The sequence below is a fragment of the Myotis davidii genome, unplaced genomic scaffold (assembly GCF_000327345.1).
Source record: "Myotis davidii unplaced genomic scaffold, ASM32734v1 scaffold142, whole genome shotgun sequence".
NCBI classification, from domain to species: Eukaryota; Metazoa; Chordata; class Mammalia; order Chiroptera; family Vespertilionidae; genus Myotis; species Myotis davidii.
In genome coordinates this window covers 1,113,768-1,135,392 of record NW_006294400.1, presented here as the reverse complement: position 1 = coordinate 1,135,392, position 21,625 = coordinate 1,113,768, and the positions used below count along the sequence as shown (strand labels likewise).

The 21,625-nt window shown below is 53.3% G+C and overlaps 2 protein-coding genes across 2 annotated transcripts in view; one reads left to right on the top strand and one right to left on the bottom strand.

Moving 5' to 3' along the window:
• Window positions 1-7,753, bottom strand: part of TRUB2 (TruB pseudouridine (psi) synthase family member 2) — an 8,573-nt gene extending 820 nt beyond the window's left edge. Inside the window, exons 1-7 of the mRNA XM_006768511.2 lie at window positions 7,584-7,753; window positions 7,084-7,215; window positions 6,236-6,310; window positions 4,846-4,907; window positions 3,696-3,777; window positions 1,465-1,537; window positions 794-930 (exon numbers count right to left, since the gene is read on the bottom strand). Of these exons, the coding sequence (XP_006768574.1) occupies window positions 794-930; window positions 1,465-1,537; window positions 3,696-3,777; window positions 4,846-4,907; window positions 6,236-6,310; window positions 7,084-7,215; window positions 7,584-7,692 (670 nt within the window). The 5' untranslated portion in view covers window positions 7,693-7,753. The remainder of the gene's footprint in view (window positions 1-793; window positions 931-1,464; window positions 1,538-3,695; window positions 3,778-4,845; window positions 4,908-6,235; window positions 6,311-7,083; window positions 7,216-7,583) is intronic.
• Window positions 7,754-7,843: 90 nt separating this feature from the next.
• Window positions 7,844-17,449, top strand: COQ4 (coenzyme Q4). The gene is made up of 7 exons (XM_006768510.2): window positions 7,844-8,220; window positions 8,296-8,427; window positions 9,416-9,512; window positions 10,027-10,129; window positions 14,244-14,373; window positions 14,901-14,994; window positions 15,510-17,449. Exons 1-7 carry the CDS (start codon window positions 8,151-8,153, stop codon window positions 15,673-15,675), a joined length of 792 nt encoding a protein of 263 aa, XP_006768573.1. The 5' UTR covers window positions 7,844-8,150; the 3' UTR covers window positions 15,676-17,449.
• Window positions 17,450-21,625: the final 4,176 nt, after the last annotated feature.

The following is a 21,625-nucleotide window of genomic DNA, read 5'->3' as shown; positions in this document are numbered from 1 at the left end:
GGGAAGGCTGGGGGGGACAGGGGAAGTGAGAATGCTGTCTGATGGCCCACATCTACTTGAAGCAGTGGGTGGCTCTGGAAGTGAGCCGCTAAACGTAACAGTTGCTTGTTAAGTTCTGGCTTCGAAGGGTGACTTGGCAGAAGATAGGACAGTATTTGTTCTGTGTGCCTGTGATCGGCCAAGTCCAGCCCAGGGCTGGCAAGGACGTCAGTCCTTGCTGCCTTGGCCAGCAGAGTTCGGGACTGGCATGTGCCAGCCTCTGCAAGGGCATTCCGTGGAGTCCCATCTCCCTGCTCCAACTTCCTGGGGCAACTTACCTAAGAGGAATTCTGGAGGCGCAAAGTGAGATTGTTAAGACAGACAAAATCTCAGGTCCTACCCAGACATGCTGAGTCAGAATGTGCCTTGTAAGAAGACCCCCAGGTGATATGTGGGCAGGTCGAAGCACTGCTCTAAGACTTGGTTTGCTCATCTATAAAATGGGTGGCTATGAGGAGTCCAAGGGATAATTGATACTATCAGGTGCTTAGCATGGGGAGAGCCTTGGTTAGTGCCCAAGAAATGGAGCCCTCGTTATTATGACCCTAAGTTCTGGCTTCGAAGGGTGACTTGGCAGAAGATAGGACAGTATTTGTTCTGTGTGCCTGTGATCGGCCAAGTCCAGCCCAGGGCTGGCAAGGACGTCAGTCCTTGCTGCCTTGGCCAGCAGAGTTCGGGACTGGCATGTGCCGGCCTCTGCAAGGGCATTCCGTGGAGTCCCATCTCCCTGCTCCAACTTCCTGGGGCAACTTACCTAAGAGGAATTCTGGAGGCGCAAAGTGGAGGCATCGGACACCAGTTATCAGCATCGGGGACTTGTTCATGGGCCGGATCAAGCCTTTCACGGCCATCTCGTAGGCCTCCTGGGTCTGCAGATCGAGGTTGGAGTACCTGGGATCAGGAGGTGGACAGACTTGGGTGGCTGGTGTGGGCTGGGGAACTGGGCTGATGCTTAGCCCTGGCCCTGCCCACTCCTGAAGCTCTTTATGCCTCTCCACCTCCCCTTCCCCGCCAGGGCCCCTTCAGCAGCTGTCAGCCCTTCCAATCTGTAATGCAGCCTGTCCTCCTCTGCACACTCTGCCGGCTTCAGCATCACACGAGTGCTGCCTGCTCCCGCCCCCTGGCTCTGTGCCATGATGCAGGCCCCTGGCTGCCTCTGCATTAGATCACACGCTCCCTAGGAGAGCAGCTGGTGTCTCATTCCCCTCGGTTTCTCCAAGGCCTGGCCTGACCCAGCACAGAAGCACTTCTGCATGCTGTGGAAGGAGCGAATGGTTCATGTCTGGTTTCAGGCTCTGAAAAGATCCGTGGAATCTGCCCCTGGGTTGGGCAGAGGCTAAGGGAGCCCTGTGGGCATTCAACTCTTGCTCTTCTGGCACCTCCTAGAGGGCCGTTTCAGGGAGGCTTGGGTGGAGCCCCACTTACGTCACCAGGGCCTTCTGATGGGAGCCTTGGATCACCGCCAGGATTCGATCCAGTTTCTCTCTGGTCACGTGGTCTGAAAAAGACAGGGATGGTTAGCACACAGATGGGCAACAGCAACCTGACCCACTCACTCCCCCAAACCAGCCTCAGAATTTGAAGGGGATCCCAGAGCATCCTCTGGTCCATTTGGGGGTTGCGAGGCCTTTGAGAATCTTATGGAAGTGTGGGCCCCTCTTCTCAGAAAGATACACAAGAACTCAGCATGTTAAGGACACATTCAAGGGGCTGTGAGACTCTAGATTACTAACATTTTCTTCTGGAAATGAAGCTCAAAGATATAATCTGATTTTTGCCTAATATTCAGGGATGGTGCCATCTGTCCAAACGCAGAAACAAGTGGCAAAAGTGGGAGTAGCTCTGCCTGCTGGTCTCACCGAGTAACTATGGGGCAGGCAGCAGCAGAGCCCGGGGACACTCACAAACTCTGCTGGCAGGCTGATCCTGTGGCCCAGCTGGGGCAAGTGCCAAAGGTTAGGGAGCAGTTGTAGTAGCCGAAGGCTTGCCAGCTTGGAAGGGCCTAGGCCTCTCAGCCCTTCTGCCTGGCTTCTTTCATGCTGTTGTCTTACCTGGAATGCCCCTGCCTCCTCCTCTCATTTACAGCCAACTCAAATGCTGCCTCCTCCAGGAAGCCCTCCTGGAGTATGTGGCTTTTTCTTCCTGGCTTCTGCCATCTGTACCTGAGTCTCTTTCCCACCATTTAATTTTCTTTGGTTTTTACATTATTTTTTAATTATGCAATTGATATATGAATCTTCTTTAAGAAATTTAAATCTGCGTCCTGACCAATGTGGCTCAGTTAGTTGGGTATTATCCCGTGCACTGAAAGGTTGCCAGTTTGATTCTGGTTAGGGCACATGCCTGGGTTGTGGGCTCAAATCCCAGTAGGAGGTATGCAGGAGGCAGCTGATGGACAATTCCCTCCCACACTGATGCTTCTCTCTCCCTCTCCCTTCCTCGCCTTCTAAAAAAAAAAATCAATACAATAAAAAAAATCTTAAAAACAACAAAATAGAGCCCTGGCCGGCTTGGCTCAGTGGATAGAGTGTCAGCCTGTGGACTGAAGGGTCCCAGGTCTGATTCCGGCCGAGGGCACATGCCTGGGTTGTGGGCTCGATCCCCAGTGGGGGGTGTGCAGGAGGCAGCCAATCAATGGTTCTCTCTCATCATTGATGTTCCTATCTCTCTTTCCTTCTCCCTTCCTCTCTGAAATCAATAAAGAAATATATATATTTTTTAAAAAACGAAAAAGAAATTCAGATCCGCATCAACAAACATCTCTATCACTGTTATCATCTCTGCCATCGTCCACTCTCTATTCTCCAAATTCTGGCTTCCTTTTTCCCAGAAGTGTCAACTTGGTAATTCTCTTTAGATGCGTTTTGGATGCTGACACACACCTACACATACATAGTTTTGTCTTGCCAGGCTTTAATCTGTCCTAGAAGGTGTAGGTGTGTCTGCTCTCCTGTTAAGACTGAGTTCACTGTAGCTGGAGACCCATTTAATTTACTCTATGTCCTCCCAGTGCCTAGAACATGGCTGGTGCTCAAAAACATATGCCAAATAAACAAATGCAATGATTTTTTTTTTTGATTTTTTTGTGAGAGGAAAGGAGAGGGAGAGAGAAACACCGATTTGTTGTTCATCTTATACATGTATTCATTGGTTGATTTTGAATGTGCACTGACCAGGGATCAAACCCACAACCTTAGCATATCAGGACGACACTCTAACCAGCTAAGCTATCTGGCCAGAACAAACACGATAAATTATAGAGTGTTAGAACACGGTGAGAGTAAGTGAAGAATGGACCATCCACCCCCCACCCAACCATTCATTCATCCATCTGTCCCCACCTATGCACCATCCCCCATCCCCCATCCAACAAGCACCTCCCACGTCCCAGACCCTGAGCTGTGTGTGACCACAGGAGTGAAATTAGTTTCTACTCTCATGGGTATCGATCTGGTGGGGGAAGTGACATTTAAACCAGGTGAAGAGGCACAAGGGAGCACAGGGCACTCCTGACAGAGCGATGTGTCCAAAGCCCCCCCAATGGCAGCCCGAGCTTGGTGTGTCTAAGAGACTCGGGGGGAGGAATCAAGGGAAAGCAAATGCGGAGGCAGCCTCAGCTGCTCCTCCACATGCCCAGGGCTCCCAGGGGCTCTCACCATATGTTGTCTTCTCCACCAGCCGACCGTCCTCGCGGAAGTCATCTGTGGCTTTGCCCAGGAGGCCGCGAACCGTGTAATCCTGCGAGGACAGGGAGGGGAAGACCCAGTGTGTCCCTGCTCGGAGCCTCAGCACTGAGGGAGGTGCTGGGCTGAGAGCAGGGGTGGGGCCATTAGGTCCTCAGGGAGCTCAGAGGCTCAGTCCCTGCCTGGCCGCCCACTGCCCCCAGGGGAAGGATGCTGGACTTTCCTACGACAGTCAGGACTGGCAGCCCACAAAGGGCACTGAAGGACACTCCACGCCTCTCCACTCCAGCAACCTGACAATCTGTCACGCCAGCCCCCTGCTAGCACACCCTGTGGGCTTCCTTCCACCCCTCGAAGTATGACCCACGCAGCTGAATGCCTCTGCCACAACTCAGAGCAATGATGACAACGATGGTAGAGACGGTGACAACAGTGACACTGATGGACATTTACCATGGGCTACGTGGCACGTAGGCACTAATCTTAGCTTCGAAGTGACCCTAATGCAGAAGAGGAACTATTATCGTTCCCATTTAAGAGATGAGGGGCGGAGGCGCACAGATGGGAAGTAACCCACCCAAGGACCCATAGCTGGCACAGGGAGAAGCTGGTTTTGGCTCCAGAGTTTGTGCTCTTAACCATTAAAAACATGGACCTTCTAACATGACACCTACTGCCCACGCTCGTGGTGCCAGATCGCCCTGATGCCTAGACAGTGACATCCACTTCTCAGTCTTGGGGAGAGAATGAAGTGGTGTCCGGATCAGGCTCCGGTGTCGGACAGATCCCGGTCCAAACTCCAGCTCTGTCCCTTTCAGGCTACACGACCCTGAGCAAGTGACATCCTCTCTCTGAGTTCTCTCGTCTGTAAAATGGGTTAACCACAGATCCCACTCTGAAGGGAAGCAGTGAGGCGCTCACGTACAGTGCTCAGCACAGAGCAGCCAGCAGGCAATAGTGCCAGCTGTCACTGTTACGTTGCTGTTAGTCTTCCATAGCATGGGACCATAAAAACATGCTTACTTATGGCCTATGTCCCCAATGGAATCCTCTCAGCTTCAGGATCCTGCCAGTGCCCCCAGGGAAGGGCCAGAGGATACGCAGGCTGTCCCAGCCCCCGTACCTTGGTGAGGTGTGCGTGGTACATGTCGGTGAGGAGACTGCGTCCCTGTCCCACGCCGAGCACTGAAAGGAACCCAGGCTGATCTCACACCTGCCCCCCCTGCCCCCGTTCCCGTTCCCCTGGGACCCCATCCCCCACACCTGCCATCAGAATATTCCCGCCTCCAATGCTGCTGAAGCCAGCGGGGGGCAAGGACAGCTTGTTCTACAGGAAGCAAGTGAGCTCCTCTGGGTATAAATGACAACGTGGATTTCGGGGTCCCACCGTGTGCACTGACTCTGACTTGTGGTGGGGAGGGGCCTAGGATGCTTAGCCAGCTCTCTAGGGGTTTCTTTTCTTTTTTTTTAAGGGTTTTTAATTGATCTTTAGAGAGAGAGGGAGAGAGAGAGAGAGAGAGAGAAACATGGATATGAGAGGAAAACATTGATAGGCTGCCTCCCGCATGCCCCCTCCTGGGATCAAGCCTGCAACCTGGGCACGTGCCCTGACCAGGAATTGAATGAGCAACCTTTTGGTGTACCGATGACAACCAACCAACCGAGCACACCGGCCAGGGCTTTCCAGGGCTTTCTGATGCGCTCAAAAGTTCGAGACCGCTGGCCCAGTCACAGAGACCCGCACTTAAGTCAGGAGAGGCCCTAAGCACGTCCTTAACCTCCTTGTCTTCAGGCTCTTCATCAGTAAAGTGGGGAGAAAAACACTGCCCGGCCCCTGTCAGGAAGACTGAGGCCACGCACAGGAAGCAGTCAGCACAAAGGAAGGCCCCATAAATGAGGGCATTGTGGCCACTCCCTGCCTTTCCCCACTGTTTCTCCGTCTGGCAGAAGGAGAGAATGGTCCTCCATTCACTCCTAGACAGGGAGGGGGCATGAGATCATGTCTGCCTGCCAGTGCCCCGGGAAGCAAGACAAGGGGACTGTGACTGTCGCGTATGGATGCAGACACCGCCTGACCCTGGGGACACAGATGGCTCATGACTCAGGGCTTTGTGTGTCCAGACCCTCGCTGGTGAGGCCAGAGTCACATGCTTGGCTACCCCACGAAAGCAATGATGGTTTCCCCTCTCTGGACCGAGGGCATTCACTAGCCATGTGACCGAGGACAAGTCACCTAAGCTGTGGGACCTTACTTTCTTCATTCATAAAATCATACAACATCTACCTAGTAAGGCTGCTGTGGTGAATGGCTTTGTACCACATCACATGCAGAGATCACTTGATAAAGGTGAGCGATTGTGACTCCCCCCGCCCCCTTCCACCAGCTGGTCGGATTTGGGGCGAGAATCAGGGGAGAATAGTGGTGAGAAACGGATGTCAGGTTAAAAGTGGGCTGGGCTTCTGGTATCTCCCAATCCTCCCCCAAGGCTATATCACTGCATCCCCTCACCTACCAAGCACCCCAGATGCCTGGGCATCCAGCCGGTGTCCCACGCCAATCTTCAGGCTGGTGAATGCTGGTCCACGTACTAGAAGGAAACAGACGAGGTACCTTTCCTCAACAAATAAGGACGGCTCCGGGCTGTGTGGAGACCTCATTCCTAGTACGTAGCCTTATCGCTACAGGTTGGACCTCATAGGATTGTGGTGAAGTTTCAATGAGATGGTATTTGGAAAAAGCTTAACACAGCATCTAGTACAAAGCAGATCCTTATTATACCATACTGTGACTGTTAATACGGGAGAGTCACTGAATATCACTGCTGAAGAGGTTCCCCTGGGTCATCCTCTAGCCTCCCAACATCTTCTACCTCCTTAGGACTTCCCCCCAAGGGCCTCAATTCCTACCTGGAGTCTGGGAACAGTAAAGGGGCCAGCAAACTACAGTCCACAGGACAAATCCTCAAGCCTGTTTTTATAATGGCCCACGAGTTAAATTCCCCCCCCACACACACACCCCATTTTTCACAGATTCAAAAAAAAAATCAAGTGAATAATAGTTTGTGACATATGAAAATTATGTGAAATTCAAAGGTCAGTGTCCATAAATAAAGTTTGATTGAAATACAGGCAGGCTCATGGCTTCACATACTGCCTACAGCCGCTGTTGCACTATGATGGCAGAATTGAACCTGCAAAGCCTGAAGCATTTCCTATCTGGAAAATTTGCATATTCCTTGCCAAACACTTCAACCCCACTGCGGCCCTCCGAAGGTCTGGGACAGGAGTCTGAGTACTCACTCCGGACAGAGATTTCCTGCGAAGGGACCCCGGCCCTAGCCCCTGCCCGAACGCGCCTTACCCAGCGGATGGTTGGTGAGGGTGGGCACACTGGTGGCTGTGAGGGTCAGCTCCTTCTCTTCGCCGCCTTCCACAGGGCCCAGCAGAAAGCGAACACGCTGCTCAGGGGCAGGAGGCTTCCCAGCATTGAGACCTGTGCATACCCAGGTAGAGGACATCGTGTCAATTCTGTCCCAACACCTGGGGAGGAGGGGCAGGGAAGTACGGAGATGCGGGAGACGGACGAGGACCCAGGGCGCGCACCAGCGAACAGAACAGTTAGGAAACAGACGAGTTCAAATCCCAAACCTATGACTTATTTACTGCGTACGACAACGGGCAATACCGAGTCTGTTTACCCAAGTGAACACAAGGGAAGGTGAGGCGTAACCCATGATTAGAAAAGCGCTCTCCCAGGCGACTAGATCACATGACTTCATTTTGCTAGAGGATCAGAAGCGGGAAAGGATTCCCGGGAGAACGGGCGCGCAATCGGGAGTCCGGCTAGGGCTAGGCACTCACCCTTCAGAAGCTGCAGCTCCACCGTATCCCGCAGGTGCTTCCAGTGCAGCCCGGGGGGCTTGTAGGTCGCAAAGAGCCCGTGCAGCCGGGCCGCGCCGGCAGCCCCCATGTCCGCGCCCGCGGCGCAGGTTCCGGGCCGAGCTGGACGGGCGGAAGTGTCGTACGGTCCCGCACCAAATAGTGTCCGTACAATGGGCGCCGTCAGGTTTCGCAGCCGGAAGTGGTTCTCCCCCTAACATCCTCGGGGGAACGGTGTGCGGAAAAGGATGTGTGTTCCGTCGCCGTAGCCCCGTGTTAGCGGGTCGGACGGGGACACCCTTCCCGGGGGTGCAGTGAAATGGGGAGTTATCATCCGTAGAGGAGGTGGCAGACAGCTCGCCTGGGTTCACTTCCCATATTTAGCGATAGGGCCCTTTCCTCGGCCCCATTCCCCCGCCTCCCAAAGGCCCTACTCAGAGGAATAGGGCTCGAGTTCTTCTGACCTTCAGGCGCTCGGTCGCCTGGGAAGTTTGGAGCAGCGGCCCTGCCCCGCCGTCCTCCCGCGACCTTCGGGCAGCGCGTGCTGTCATGGTGACGCTGCTGCGCGGGACCCTGCGTCCCCTCCGTCTGTTCCAAGTTTTCCCTGGCCCTGCTGCAGGCAAGTGGCAGGGACGGAGGGAAGTCTTGGGGTCCCCCCCACACTTTTGACCCCGGCCTTCTTCTTGCCCCGCAGATGTGCCGCTCCGAGCCGCGAGCCAGGGCACCGGCCTGCTCTACCCCGAACACATCCCCACCTCCCTGCTGCAGAAGGTGCTGTTGACCGCCGGCTCTGCGGGCATGGCCCTCTACAACCCGTATCGCCACGGTAAGGCCGCCCATGCCCCGCGCTCCCCGGGAGGCCCTTGCCTTGGAAGCCTGGGCAGGCCCCGGCCTCTGTCAAAATTTCCGTTTCCTACGGGTCACTGGGGAATAGTCTAGGTCTGGGTACCCAAGGCTGGAGGCTGTACCTCATAATCACCCGGTACATTCGTAGAAATGCAGACGCCTGGGTTCCGTATCTGTCAGGTGTGGAGAGGGCAGGTATCTGTCATCCAGCCACAGTGACAACCTCTGGACTAAATAGGTGATTTATAAGCACCATTGAATTTTAACACCCACCAGAAATTAAACTTGATAAGGTTCGGGACCATGACTGCCTTTTCCCACAGTCTCGGCAGCATTGTGGATGGTGCCTGGCCCGTAATAAATGCTCGATAAATGTTTGCTGGATGTATAACTAGAGCATCCTAAGATTCTGCCATGCCTTCCTCATCCCTTAAGTCTGAAGAGTACTATTACTCCTGCTAATAAAAACGATAATGCTGACTGCTCACTGAGCACACCTGGCTGCTCACTGTGCTAAGTGCTTTGTTATGCATGATGCTTTTGATTTCTACGTTAACCCTATTAGAAAGCTGTTACCTGCACAGACTAGGACACTGGGGCTTGGGAATGGGAAGCAGTTTGTACAAGATCACCTAGATAGTGACTGCACCTGGACTCAAACCCAGCACTCTGATACCAAAGCTTGTGCCTGTCAATGGAGACATTATATTGTGTTGTGATCGTGGGTGTGAAAGTGATCTGGAAAGCACTGTGCTAACTGGAGCTACCTCATCCCAGCAGATTAATAACAGCAATACTAATAAGTATAGCTGTATTGAGCCCTGCCTCTGTGCAGGATGATTTGCTAGGTGTTTAACATGAATCCTCATAACTAAGAGGTAGATCTTTATCAGTTAGGAAATTGAGACTCAGACCAGGTCAGGTAACTTACCTAATCAGATCCTGTATTTGTCCCAATTTCCTTTCAGACATGGTTGCAGTTCTAGGGGAAACCACAGGGTGCCGTGCCCTGAGGGTCCTCAGGGACCAGATGAAGAGGGACTCAGAGGGTGCCCAGATCCTGCAGTAGGTTCCAGCTCTGCCTGGGGGTGTCGGTTGGGAATATTCTGTGGGGATCTCGAGTCCCATTGTGTCAGTCCTGTTCCTCTAGGGAGCTCTGCATATCCTGGCTATGGATGGCTGCACAGGCTGGGCACTGCTTAACTCCTGGGATCCAATTCATATAGACACTACGATGACCCCTGGGTAGTGCCATCTGGTGGCCTCTGCCCAGTTCCAGCCACAGGGCTCTATACCCTCTCTAAGCTTCCATAACACCTGCTAACTGTACCCTCACCCCTTCCTGCAGTGCCCTTGGTGAGTACCCTGATCACCTGTGAGGCCTGCCTGCCTAGACTGTGCCCTTATAGGCAGGAAGCGTGACCTCTCCTCAGTCCCTGCCACCTCGAAGAAGCTCTCTCGGGACTGTGTCCCCATTGATGCTCTGCCCCTTCCCCTCTCTCAGCCTTGTTCCAGCAGAACCTTTTACCTGCCTTTGCTGGTGCCCGCCCAATACCTAGGTCCTGCTTCTGTCTTGCAGGGAGCGTCCCCGGATCTCTCTGTCCACCCTTGACCTGGACAAGCTCCGGAGCCTGCCTGAGGGCTCCCTCGCCCGCGAGTATCTCCGTTTCCTGGATGTGAATGTGAGTGTCCAGGTTCTGTGCCTTTGGCCCTTACCAGGAAGGTCAGATGAGAGGCATGGGAGTGGCGTCCCAAGAAAGGAGGAACCCTAAGTTGCCACCATGGGCAGGAGTGCTTTTCAGTCTCTTGTGCCCAGCCTTTGTCATTTTCTCTGGGACAGGTAAATGGGCCAGTAATATCGCTCCAACCGAGAACTCTGGCTAGCATTTATTAACCTCTACTGTATTCCAGATGCCAGGCTCACATGATCTTGCTGAATCCTCCCAATAATGCCGTCAAGTACGTTATGCCCTTTGAATAGATGAAACTGAGGCTCAGAGGAGTTAAGCAACTTGCTGGCTTCATACAGCCAGTGTTACTGGAAGCAGTATGCACACCCAGATCATGCTGTTAACTGCTGCCCTGTGCCCCCCGTTCCAGGCACTATGCTTCCCTAGGGTATGGCAAGTCGTGGCACTCTCCAGCCCCAGGTGGCGGCGGGGGTTGGGGGTGTCCTAATTACTGAGGAACTCATTCATTTGTTTAGCATCTGGCATGTGTCATCACATTGTTCCAGGTCCTGGGGACATAATAGTGAACTAGCCAGGCAAGATCTCTGCCCTCATGGACCTAATATTCTGGTTGGGGAGGTAAATAAAACAGTAAAAGAAAGAAATAGTCATATAAAAATTCATGTAAAATATTTATCGAGTACTTAGAACTTACCAGGCACTGTGCATAGTAATTGGGATGCAGTGAATAAAACCAGCCAAGAGCCTACCTTGTGGAGCTCGCATTCTAGCAGATGGTGCTATGAGGACAGCAACCATCGAGACAGGACAAGGGTGGGCGTGGGGTTGGCCACTTTCGATACGGTGGTCCTGGGAGGCTAAGAAGAGGAGGAGGAGCCAGCCCCGAGGAAACACAGGATGACCGTCCCAAGGGATTGGCAAGTGGGAGGCTCTGTGAGTTTCAGGAGAGGGAGACCTACCCACGTGGCCACAGAGGAGAGTCGGGGGGAGGCAGCCATGGGCAGGAGAGCAGCCGGGCCAGGCCCTGCCAGCCATGGGAAGGAGTCTGCATTTTGTAATAGGAGCAGTAGGAAGCCCCTGAGGGTTTCAAGCAGGAGAGTAACATCTGATTTATAAAAGCACCTTAGGATACAGCCCCTGCCCCTCCCCCCACCCGCCAACATGTACACATCCCCACAAAGGACCTCTGAAGTGCTGTCCAGCCCAGCGCAGGAGCCAACCAGGCTGGGGGAGGTGACGGAGTGAGTGAAGGTTCCTTTGGAATTGGGTTTCTCAACCTTGGCACTATTGACCTTTTGGGCTGGATAAGTCATTGTTGCGGGGCTGTGCTGTGCATTGTAGAATGTTTAGCAGCCTCCCTGGCCTCTGCCCACCAGACGGCAGTAGCACCTCCCTAAGTCCTAACTACCACAGATGTCTCCAGACTTTGCAGATGTCCCCCGGTGGACAGTCGAGAAGCACTGCTTAGGTTATTATCCTTGGAAAAATAACCTGCCCCCACACATTCCTGGCACCTGCCCCCACCCCAGTTTAGACCCTCTCTCACACTTCACCGGGATGCACATTATTTCATCAATGGGAAACGCACCAAGGTAACCTGCCCCTAGTGTCAGCCAGGGAGGGACAGCCTTCTGAAGTTCCCCCAGAGCCTTTTGTCCTATTACTGAGGAGGAGAGGGGACTGCAGGGCCTCCCTGGCACCTTGCCCATCACAGCCCCAGCTGTGCTAACAGCCCGAGCAGTTGTGACACTTCCAGAGGATGGGAACCAGCAGCCACAAAAGGTGAAGTAACACCTTTGTACCAGCAGAGATTTAGATCAAGGTTCAGAGTGAAGTCACCCACCCTGAGTGGACCTCAGTAAGGAATGTGGTCAGCCGTCCTTGTGGCATCAAGATTGTGAGGCGTGAGCTGTGGAGTGAAGCGGCGGCTGAGCTAGAATCCTGCCTCCTCCCAGCTTTAGGGCCTGGGCGAGTCCTTTGGCCTTTCTGAGGCTCAGATTCCTTATCTGAGGAAAAGGACCTAATGTTTATCTCCAGGGCACTTACGCGGCTTATCAATAATGGACGTTAAAGCTGTTGGCCTTGGAATCCAGCAAACTTTGTTTCAAATCCTGGCTCAGCCATTTGATTGGTTGTGTGATCTTGGGCAAGTTACTTTATCTCTGAGCCTCATTTTTCTTTTTCTTTTCATTTTTTTTTTTATTTCAGAGAGGAGGGAGAGAGAGATAGAAACATCAATGATGAGAGAGAACCACTGATTGGCTGCCTTCAGCACACCCTTCCCTCCTGGGGGTCAAGCCAGCAACCCTGGAATCGAACCATGATCTCCTGGTTCATAGGTCCACGCTCAGCCACACCAGCCGGGCCCATTTTTCTTATCTGTATCTGAGGCTCCATCTGTATCCACCCGCTAGATGGTCATGAAGATGAAGTATGGTCATATATGTAAAGGACGTCATCCAGTGCAGGCACATAGTAGGGACTCAGTAAGTCTAGCTGCTATGCCTGTGATCAACTTCAGCTTCACACAAGCAGAATGCCGCAGTAGAAAGTAGCACCCAGTGAGGCCACACATAGAGCATGGCACTGAACCAGCAGCCCCCCAGCTGCAGAGACACAAACCTCTCAACCTCTGGACAGGCTGAGGCCACGCGTGGGGACAGGAAGACCAGACCGCTGCAGCGCTCTTCACAGAACTAGAATGCAAGCCACGTAGGACATTTAAATCTGCTGCTAGCTACGTTAGTGAAGCCAAAAAAAAAACAAAAAAACAGGTGGAATTAATTTTAATAGCATTTTGTTTGACCCAGTGTATCTAAAATACGTTTCAGCATGTAGTCAATGTTTTTTAATTATTGAGACTTGACACTATTCTCATACTAAGTCTTTGAAATCCAGTGTGTGATTTTCATGGATAGCATGTCTCAGCTGGAACTTGTCTCATGTCCAGGCCCAGTGGCCACATGTGGCAAGTGGTGGGACAGCCAGATCCAGAAAGGAGACATTGACAAGCACATGCATTAAACAGGATGCAGTCGTGTCAGGTGCCATAGGGCGGTGCCGCATGCTACAGGAGGCCATGCTGTGGGCCTGATCAGTCTGCAGGTCAGGAACCCGCTGCCCCTGGAGGTGACACTTAAGCGGGGTCACAAAGGGTGAGCGGGACTGACCAAGGTGACGATGAGGGCGGTGGGAGAGAACACGCTGGGATCTTTAGCTCATGCTAAGGATCTTTTTTTTTTACCCTCAACTTCTAATTGTGGTAAAAAAAACAAACAAAACCGCCGAAACCGGTTTGGCTCAGTGGATAGAGCGTCGGCCTGCGGACTGAAAGGTCCCAGGTTCGATTCCGGTCAAGGGCATGTACCTGGGTTGCGCGCACTTCCCCAGTGGGGGATGTGCAGGAGGCAGCTGATCGATGTTTCTCTCTCATCGATGTTTCTAATTCTCTATCTCTATCCTCTCCCTTCCTCTCTGTAAAAAATCAATAAAATATATTAAAAAAACAAACAAACAAACAAACAAAAAAAACAAAACCAGAAAAAACACACATAACATTTCCCACCTTTCCTGGCCAGATAGCGCATTTGGTACTTAGAGTGTTGCCCTGATATGCCAGGGTTTCAGGTTTGATTCCCCGTCAGGGTACATGCAAGAATCAGCCAATAAATGCATCAATATGTGAACAACAAATCATGTTTCTCTCCCATTCATCAATCATCAATCAATAAAGAAAACTTTAAGTTTTCTTATCCATCTCTAAAGGATAGTCAGTGTGAAGTATGCTCACATTGTTAGAAACCAGCCTCCAGAGCTTTCATCTGTCCCACTGAAATCCTATCCCCATTAGAATCCTGCTTCCCCCTCCCCTGGGGCCTTTGTGCCATATATTCCAACTGGTTACATGCGTTATGTGTGAGTTGGCGTGGGTTGAGGGGTTGCCAGTATCACGAAGGATTCCCGTCAGCTGGTATAGGCAGAAGCAAAGTCCTCAGAGAGTGAGGGTATGAGTTTGGTGGGAGTGGTTGACAGAGCCAAGGACAGGCTGGCAGTTGAGCCTTGGGAACTGTGGGAAGGGGGTCTAGGGGAGGTTCATGGTTGTCAGAGGGTCTCCCCAGATACCCGGGCACCCACCCGATTCGTGGACGATGAGGAGCTAGCGTACGTGATCCAGCGGTACCGGGAGGTGCATGACATGCTCCACACCTTGCTGGGGATGCCCACCAACATCCTGGGTGAGTGCCAGCTGCCTTGAGAGTGGGGGTTGGGCAGGGCAGGATGCTCCAGCAAGCCTGTCCGCCAGGGCCAGGGCAGGGCTCGCCTCTCTGCCACCCGCCCATTAGCTGACATAGTGCCTCATTTTTTGCTTTATCGGAACATCTCAGTAGCATCTGTGTCATCCCCAGTACCTCTCATGGCTCCTACACAGATGAGAAGCGTCCACGCAGCAGGCTCCCTCTCTGACACCCTCGGGAACTCCCGAAGGCTTGTAGGAACTAGCCTGGCTGTCAGGTCTCCTGCATTCTGACCCCAAACTCCCTCTCCAGCCCTTCTTTCCTCTGGCTCTTTCTTGGGCCCTCTCCTCCCCACCAAGTCAAGTGCCTGGGCACAGCACAGACCAGGCTGAGCATGGCTGACCCCTTGTAGAGAAGAGACACCTTAGAGAGGAGCAGCCACCTCACTGTTCCCTGCCATGAGCATCCCTGGCCTCTCTTCCTGGCCCCTCCTCACCTCCCACCTCCATCTCTACCCTGTCCCGCAGGGGAGATCGTGGTGAAGTGGTTTGAGGCTGTCCAGACCGGCTTGCCCATGTGCATCCTGGGCGCACTCTTTGGACCAATCCGACTCAGTGCCCAGTAAGTTCTCAAGGGGTGGGGGTGAGGGGTCAAGGGAGATGTCAAAGGGGCCAAGGCTCCAGGAAAAGGAAGAGCATGCAGCCTTCCTAAGCAGCCTCAGTGGTCCTCCAGGAAGCCAGGGTGGAAGGAACAGGGCGGAGAGGTGCAACTGGCTTGGCCCAAGGCCTCCAGGCCAATAACTGAAGCCTGGACAGTTCATGGGACCCTCGAGTCCCTTGGGCCAGGCCTCGGTGCCAGGGCAGAATGATGCAGGTGCGGCTGGGGGCAATCTACATTAGTTTCTGGAGTGAGGTAGCCCTCAATTTAAACCCGGGCGTGGCGCGGTCAAGATGGGTGGCTTTGGGCATGGGATTCTAACCTCGCTGAGTTTCTGCTTCCTCATTTAAAAAATGGTGATAATAACCCCTTTGTCTTGGGTCTGTGTGAGGATCAACTGAGAAAATGCACGTGGACCGCTGGGCACAACGTGTGCCGGCTCTCAGGACCCTCTGTTTTCTCCCTCTGCTGCCCCATAGGCACCTGCAAGTGCTGGTCTCGGAGCTGGTCCCGTGGGCAGTTCAGAACGGGCGCAGGGCCCCGTGTGTCCTCAATCTGTACTACGAGCGGCGCTGGGAGCAGCCCCTGAAGGCCCTGCGGGAGGAGCTGGGCATCACGGACCCCCCCACGCACATCAAGGCCTAGGCCCTCCTCACCCTCACCCACCCACTTCCCCTGGAGGCAGAAGGCTCCATGGCCACTACCTTTGTTGCTTTTCTTTGAACATTGACCTTTGGATATTATCAGAATTTGTCGTAACAGTGCTGAGTGGCTCTGAGGGCCAACCCAGGCGGGATCAGGCAGTGCAGTGAGCTCCCAGGGGAGCCTGGAGCTGCCCAGAGAACCACGCGTGGACAGGAACCAGCCATCTGGACTCGCACTGGTCCACACCTGCTCCGGACCCTCCCTCCCAGCCAGGGCTTTCTGGGTGCCAGGCTGAGCGTCTTCCCAGGAGTGAGGATGCGACCCAATGCCAAAGGCCGGAGAAGAGGGAGGCAGAGGGGAAGGGAGTCTCCACCGTCCGGAGAAAGGCTCCCTCAGGTTGCGGGCCCGCTTCCCTGCCTTCGCCCAGTGCTGGCTGACGCAGCCTTGGGCCTTTGAGCCCCGAGAGGAAACACCCCCTCTAGTCTGCGTTTCAGCCGCTTGGCCCACCTCAGGCCTGCAGTTGGCCCCACAGATTCAAGCTCCTAACTCTAGGGTTTTCTAGCAGAGGACCTGGGGCAGTCCCTCCCCTCGGCCCATTTCATCGCTGAAGGGAATGAGAACAGCACCTCTGGTTATTGCCGAGGCTTCATGCGGCGATGCTCTCTGAAGGACCAAGGGGCAGGAGCGATTGCGTGGCTGTGTGCGCAGGTGGAGGAGCAGCTGCGAGACAACAGGGTCATCTTCGAGCAGCAACCAGGCATTTTCCTTGGGTCCGAGCCAAGGAGTGGGGACAGACAAGTAAAAGGGATCGTGGAAGAGTACGTGGCCCTGCCTGTGGATAGAACCAGGTACTCTGCGAGAATGGCAGAGCCTTCAGAGTTTTGAGGGACTAGTTCCTCGTTGTGTGGCGAGGGCAACAAAGGCCCGGGATGGGCAAGGACTTGGCTGGAGTGACTAGAACACAGGTTGCAAGGCCTCCTGCTTAGTTTTCTTGTGCCTCAGTTTCCCTACGGGTGATAACAGTTACAGTGTAGTTATAACTGTACAGTGTGCTAAGCAGTGCCAAACACTTCTGTTCATTATCACACTGACACCAACAGTCATGGGGGGAGGTGGTGCTATTTACTGCATTTTCCTAAAGAGGCAACAGGAACAGAGCTGGGGCTGGACCTGCTCCGCACCGCCATGCCCGGTGTCGGCCTGGTGCCCGCCACATCTCAGTCTAGGGCTCCCGGTGGCAGAGGGCGGACGTGGGAGGCTGGAGGCTGACCTCGGAGCCATCGCCTTTCCAAGAGGGAAGCCTTTTCCTGAGCTGAGTTTCTGCAGAAAGAGGAGGAGGTTGGAGTGGGCTCCTCGTACCTCATCGATCTTTGCAGTACTGGCCTTTCCAGACCTGCCCGCCATTTCCGTGGCTTCCCAGGATCCCAGGCACTGTTCCTAGAGCAGTAAAAGTCAACAGTGCCCAGATCAGGGGCAAAAGGTCAGACTCGAGATGGCCTCTGCCCAGCCTGGTAGCTCACCTGCTCCAACCTCTTGGTGCCTGCGCAACCCTGGGGCTCTACAGCTCACAAGAGGTGGGCGCTGGGTATCGGGATTAGCGGGGGTGGCTGGTAGAGTCCTGCTTCCAGATCAAAGGGTGGCATTTTTGTCACCAGCCAGAGGACAATTATACTGGCTATAGCTACCGCATACTGAGTTCTGACCGCAGGCCATGAGGCCCTGTCAACTTCTGCCTAGAAACTTACATTCATCTTAATAAACCATGTTGACCTTTTTCCTGTCTTTGTTCCCAAGTCATTACATAGTCAGCTTCTTGTTATTCACATCTGTGCTCAAATGTCACCTCATTAGGGGCCGGCCCTGACCAGCCATCTGAGACGGCCCCCTCCCCTTTACTCCACATCACCTGTTAGAGTGCTTACCACTCAGGAATTATCTTTTTTAACTTTTTATTTACTTTTACTTTTTTAAAATATATTTTATTGATTTTTTACAGAGAAGAATGGAGAGAGATAGAGAGTTAGAAACATCGATGAGAGAGAAACATCGACCAGCTGCCTCCTGCACACTCCCTACTGGGGATGTGCCCGCAACCAAGGTACATGCCCTTGACCGGAATTGAACCAGGGACCCTTCAGTCCACAGGCCGACGCTCTATCCACTGAGCCAAACCGGTTTCGGCTTTACTTTTACTTTTATTTTCCAGAGAGAGAGAGAGCGGAAGGGAAACACTGATTTGTCCTTCCACTTATTTATGCATTCATTGGTTGCTTCTTGTATGTGTGTCCTGACCAGAGATCAAACCTGCAGCCTTGATAAACAGGGACAATGCTCTAACCAACTGAGCTACTGAGCCAGAGCACTCGGAAATTATTTTGTTTCTTTACATACAAGTTCCATGTCTGCTTCAGGAGGGCAGGGACCCTATTCTTTCACTGCTGGGAACAGTGCTTGGCACACAGCAGGGGCTTACTGCTTCGTTGCTGAAGGAATGGATGTCAAGCCCCACGCTGAGCACCCCACATGCAAGGTCTTATTCAGCCCCCACCACAGCCTCACTTCATGGTGAGGACCCTGGGTCTCGGGTTCAGAAAGTGCCCCGGGTCCCACAGCTGGGGCGTGGGGGAGGGGGGGCGTGGAGCTTGTCTCAGGACATACAAGGGAAGCTCCCTTTCCCTCTGCCCCACAAAAGCCACATGGAGCCGATCCCAGAGCGGTGTTCGGGGGCTCAGGCTCTAAGGGCAGACCTGGCCCGCACTGACCAGCTCTGCCCACTTGCGCTCGTCAGGGCACCCCTCCGAGCCTCTGTTTTCTTCTCTGTAAAACAGGGAGAGTATATGCCTGTCCCACACAGGGCCATGTGCTCGTGCAGTTTGCATAGTAAACACTTAGGAAATGGAAGCTGTCACTTGCCAGGAAGGCCCTTGGGGGCCTCTGAAGTCATCATGTACAAATCAACCAGAGAGTTTATTTTGCACACACCCAGAGTGGGTGGACTTACACAACTCGGAGGTCACTAACGCCATCCAACTGAATATCTGTGGGGTAAGTGCCTACTGTGTGCCAGGGATCAAACCACTCCACTCTGGAGAGGTTTAATTCAAGGGAGTCCAAATGTGAGGCTCCGGTACAGCTGGACATTCAAGTGCTGATGTTCCCTAACGCAGGGCAGATGGGGGTCATGTCCATGGAAAGGAGCCCACGGTGAGGTCAGCCTAGGCTGAGCCTGTCCCACCAATGACAGCATCCAGCTCCTGCCCTTCCTAAGAACCTGCAATGCCTCTTCACTGCACCAGGACAAAACTCAACCTGGCACACAAAGGCCTTTCCAATCCCTTCCCACCACACGGCCTTCCCTGCCCGTGGAAGGGACTAGTGTCTTCTAAGTGTTTGCTGGTTGCTGGGGGTTCTCCGTGCTCAAGACAGCTGCATCCCCACCCTCTTGGATGAGCAACTTTACGGCAGCTGAGGTCTCCCATGTGCCAGCCCTGGGCTGACAGCTTGACATGCACATCTCATTGAATCAATGCCCAGCCCCATGAAGCAGGGGCCATGATGGCTGGATTTCCATTCTACAGATGAAGACACTGAGGCTCCATGGGGAGAGGTGCTTTGCCCAGTGACTCACGGTTGGGGATGGAAGTGCAACCCAGATGCATCTGACTACACAGCAAAGAAGACATCACAATAATGTGTGGTGGGTATTACAGAAGCGCAGTGAGCAACCTAGTCTAGTAATCTAATCTCCACCCGCCCTCGCTATAAGCAACTTGAAGGCAGACTGTCTTGCTGCCTCTGTGTCCCCTTGCACCTACCCCTCAGGCCTGGCCCCTTGGCTGTGGACTTACGGCTTTGGCTTCACCAATGGTACCTGCCTGGGTGGAGAACAGGGGGGCTGGTCACCACCACCCTACTTCAAATTCTCACTGGCCTTATTTGCATTTGACCTCCGCAGTTGATGTGGAAATAATCATAATTATTTCCCTGGATCCTGGTGTGGATAAGGTCCATGCTTCCAATTCACTCTCCCTGTCAAACATTTATCAAGCTTCTGCTATTTGCTAAGCCCTGTGGATACAATCAGAGATAATCTTCACACCTAGATTTTGTAGGAGCTTTGTGGTCAATGAGCCTGTAAACTACAATAACAAGTATGTCAAGTGCTAATTCAAAAGCTCCCCATGAATCTCCACCCAAACCCTTTGAGATAATCACTATGAGTATGTTCTCATCTATACTAATAAAAGGGTAATATGCTAATTAGGGTGGACGTCCATCCAGACAAAGCCACAGCAGCTGCGAATCTGGGGCTCACGGCAGCCGTGGGCTCAGGCAGCCGTGAGCCCCAGTGGCTGCGAGGCCCAGGGTTCAGGCCTCACAGCCGCAGTGGCTGGCAGTGGCAGCAGCAGCAGGATGATGGGGGTGGCGCATTCCCCTGATCAGCCTGGTCACCTCCCACAGAGGGAGGCCAGACTGTGGCTTCTGGCCACAGTCTGGCCATCAGTAGGACATCCCCTGAGGGCTCCTGGACTGTGAGAGGGGGCAGGCCAGGTTGAGGGACCCCCCTGCCCAAACCCCCGAGTGCACAAAATTTCTTGCACCAGGCCTCTAGTTTTTACCTAGAAGAAGAAATGGAGACTTTGAGTTGACCCAAGTCTGTTGGATGTCCACACCCATAAGCACCCAGTGCAACACTGCCTCCTGACTGTAACCCATGGGGAAGGAGTTGCTTTAATTTACCTAGCTCCCCCAAAAGGAGGCACCTTATACGCTGGAAGAAATAGGTCCAAATACTTATCAGACCAAATTTTCATTTTTAATCCCTATGAATAGACCCTGAAAACTGTCCCTCCCCCTTTTCTAAGGACTTCTACTAGACTAAGGGATTCAGGGATCTATTCAAAGACAGATGGCAACCGTGGATCACCAACATGTTTTGATTATCAAGGAACCAAGTTTTCAGAGGCCCAGAGCTGCACAGGGCTGGGAAGTTGGCCAATGGCCCAGGGCTTAGCAGGTGGCGTGACAAATCTGGTCACTGACCTGGAGGTTAATTTCCTGCAGGGTTCAGTGATTAGAAGTCAAAGTTAGGTCCCCAGATCCGTGCCCTTTGTACCATCAGGTGTGCCAGATTGCTTACAAGATACTACCGTGGATGAGAAAGGATTCCTACTCAGTAATCCCGGCACCAAGTTTACTGTCCCAGAAGCGGAGGTGAGAGGTGCTCAAATCTGCAGGTCTTCTGAAACTTCTAAAGGTACTATGTCCATAAAAAAAATACCCAGGGAGAGATCAACCAAAGGACTTGTATGCATGCATATAAGCATAACCAATGGACACAGACACTAGGGGGCTGAGGGCACGAGGTGGGGGGGGGGCAAGGGGGGGATAAGGACACATATGTAATACCTTAACCAATAAAGAAAAAAATAATTATAGAACATAAAAAAAAATGGAATTGAGGGAGGACCTGGAACCCAAAACTTTAGAATAACCATGCCAAATTCCAACAAAAGTCCAATGCGCTAGCCATTTTGCCACAGAACCAGTTATTGGACTTAATCCTTGCTAACCTTTCTGTCTGAAACCACACTTCTAGCTCTCTCCTAGGTGTGGTGCTGGGCCTTTGCCGAATGCTGCCGGGTCTAAACGCGGACTCCGATTCTCCACCAATGTGGCAGGTGGGGGGTGCTCTCCCATAGAACCGAATGCCGGAGGATTGGGAGTTCGGGACCCAGGCAGAGCTCGCCAGTCTCTTACCGGTCCTGGGTGCGGAGTGGGGGCGTGGAGAGAGAAGAAAGCACGGGTCTCTGCGGCACGGACTACAACTCCCAGAATGCCACGGGAGGCGTCACTCCAGACCGTCGCGCGCGCAGGGCGGGCTGGGCCAGGTGGCGTGGAGCGCGCTGGGACTGCCCTGCGCCTCTCGCTCTGCGGCTCCCCTGCTGCC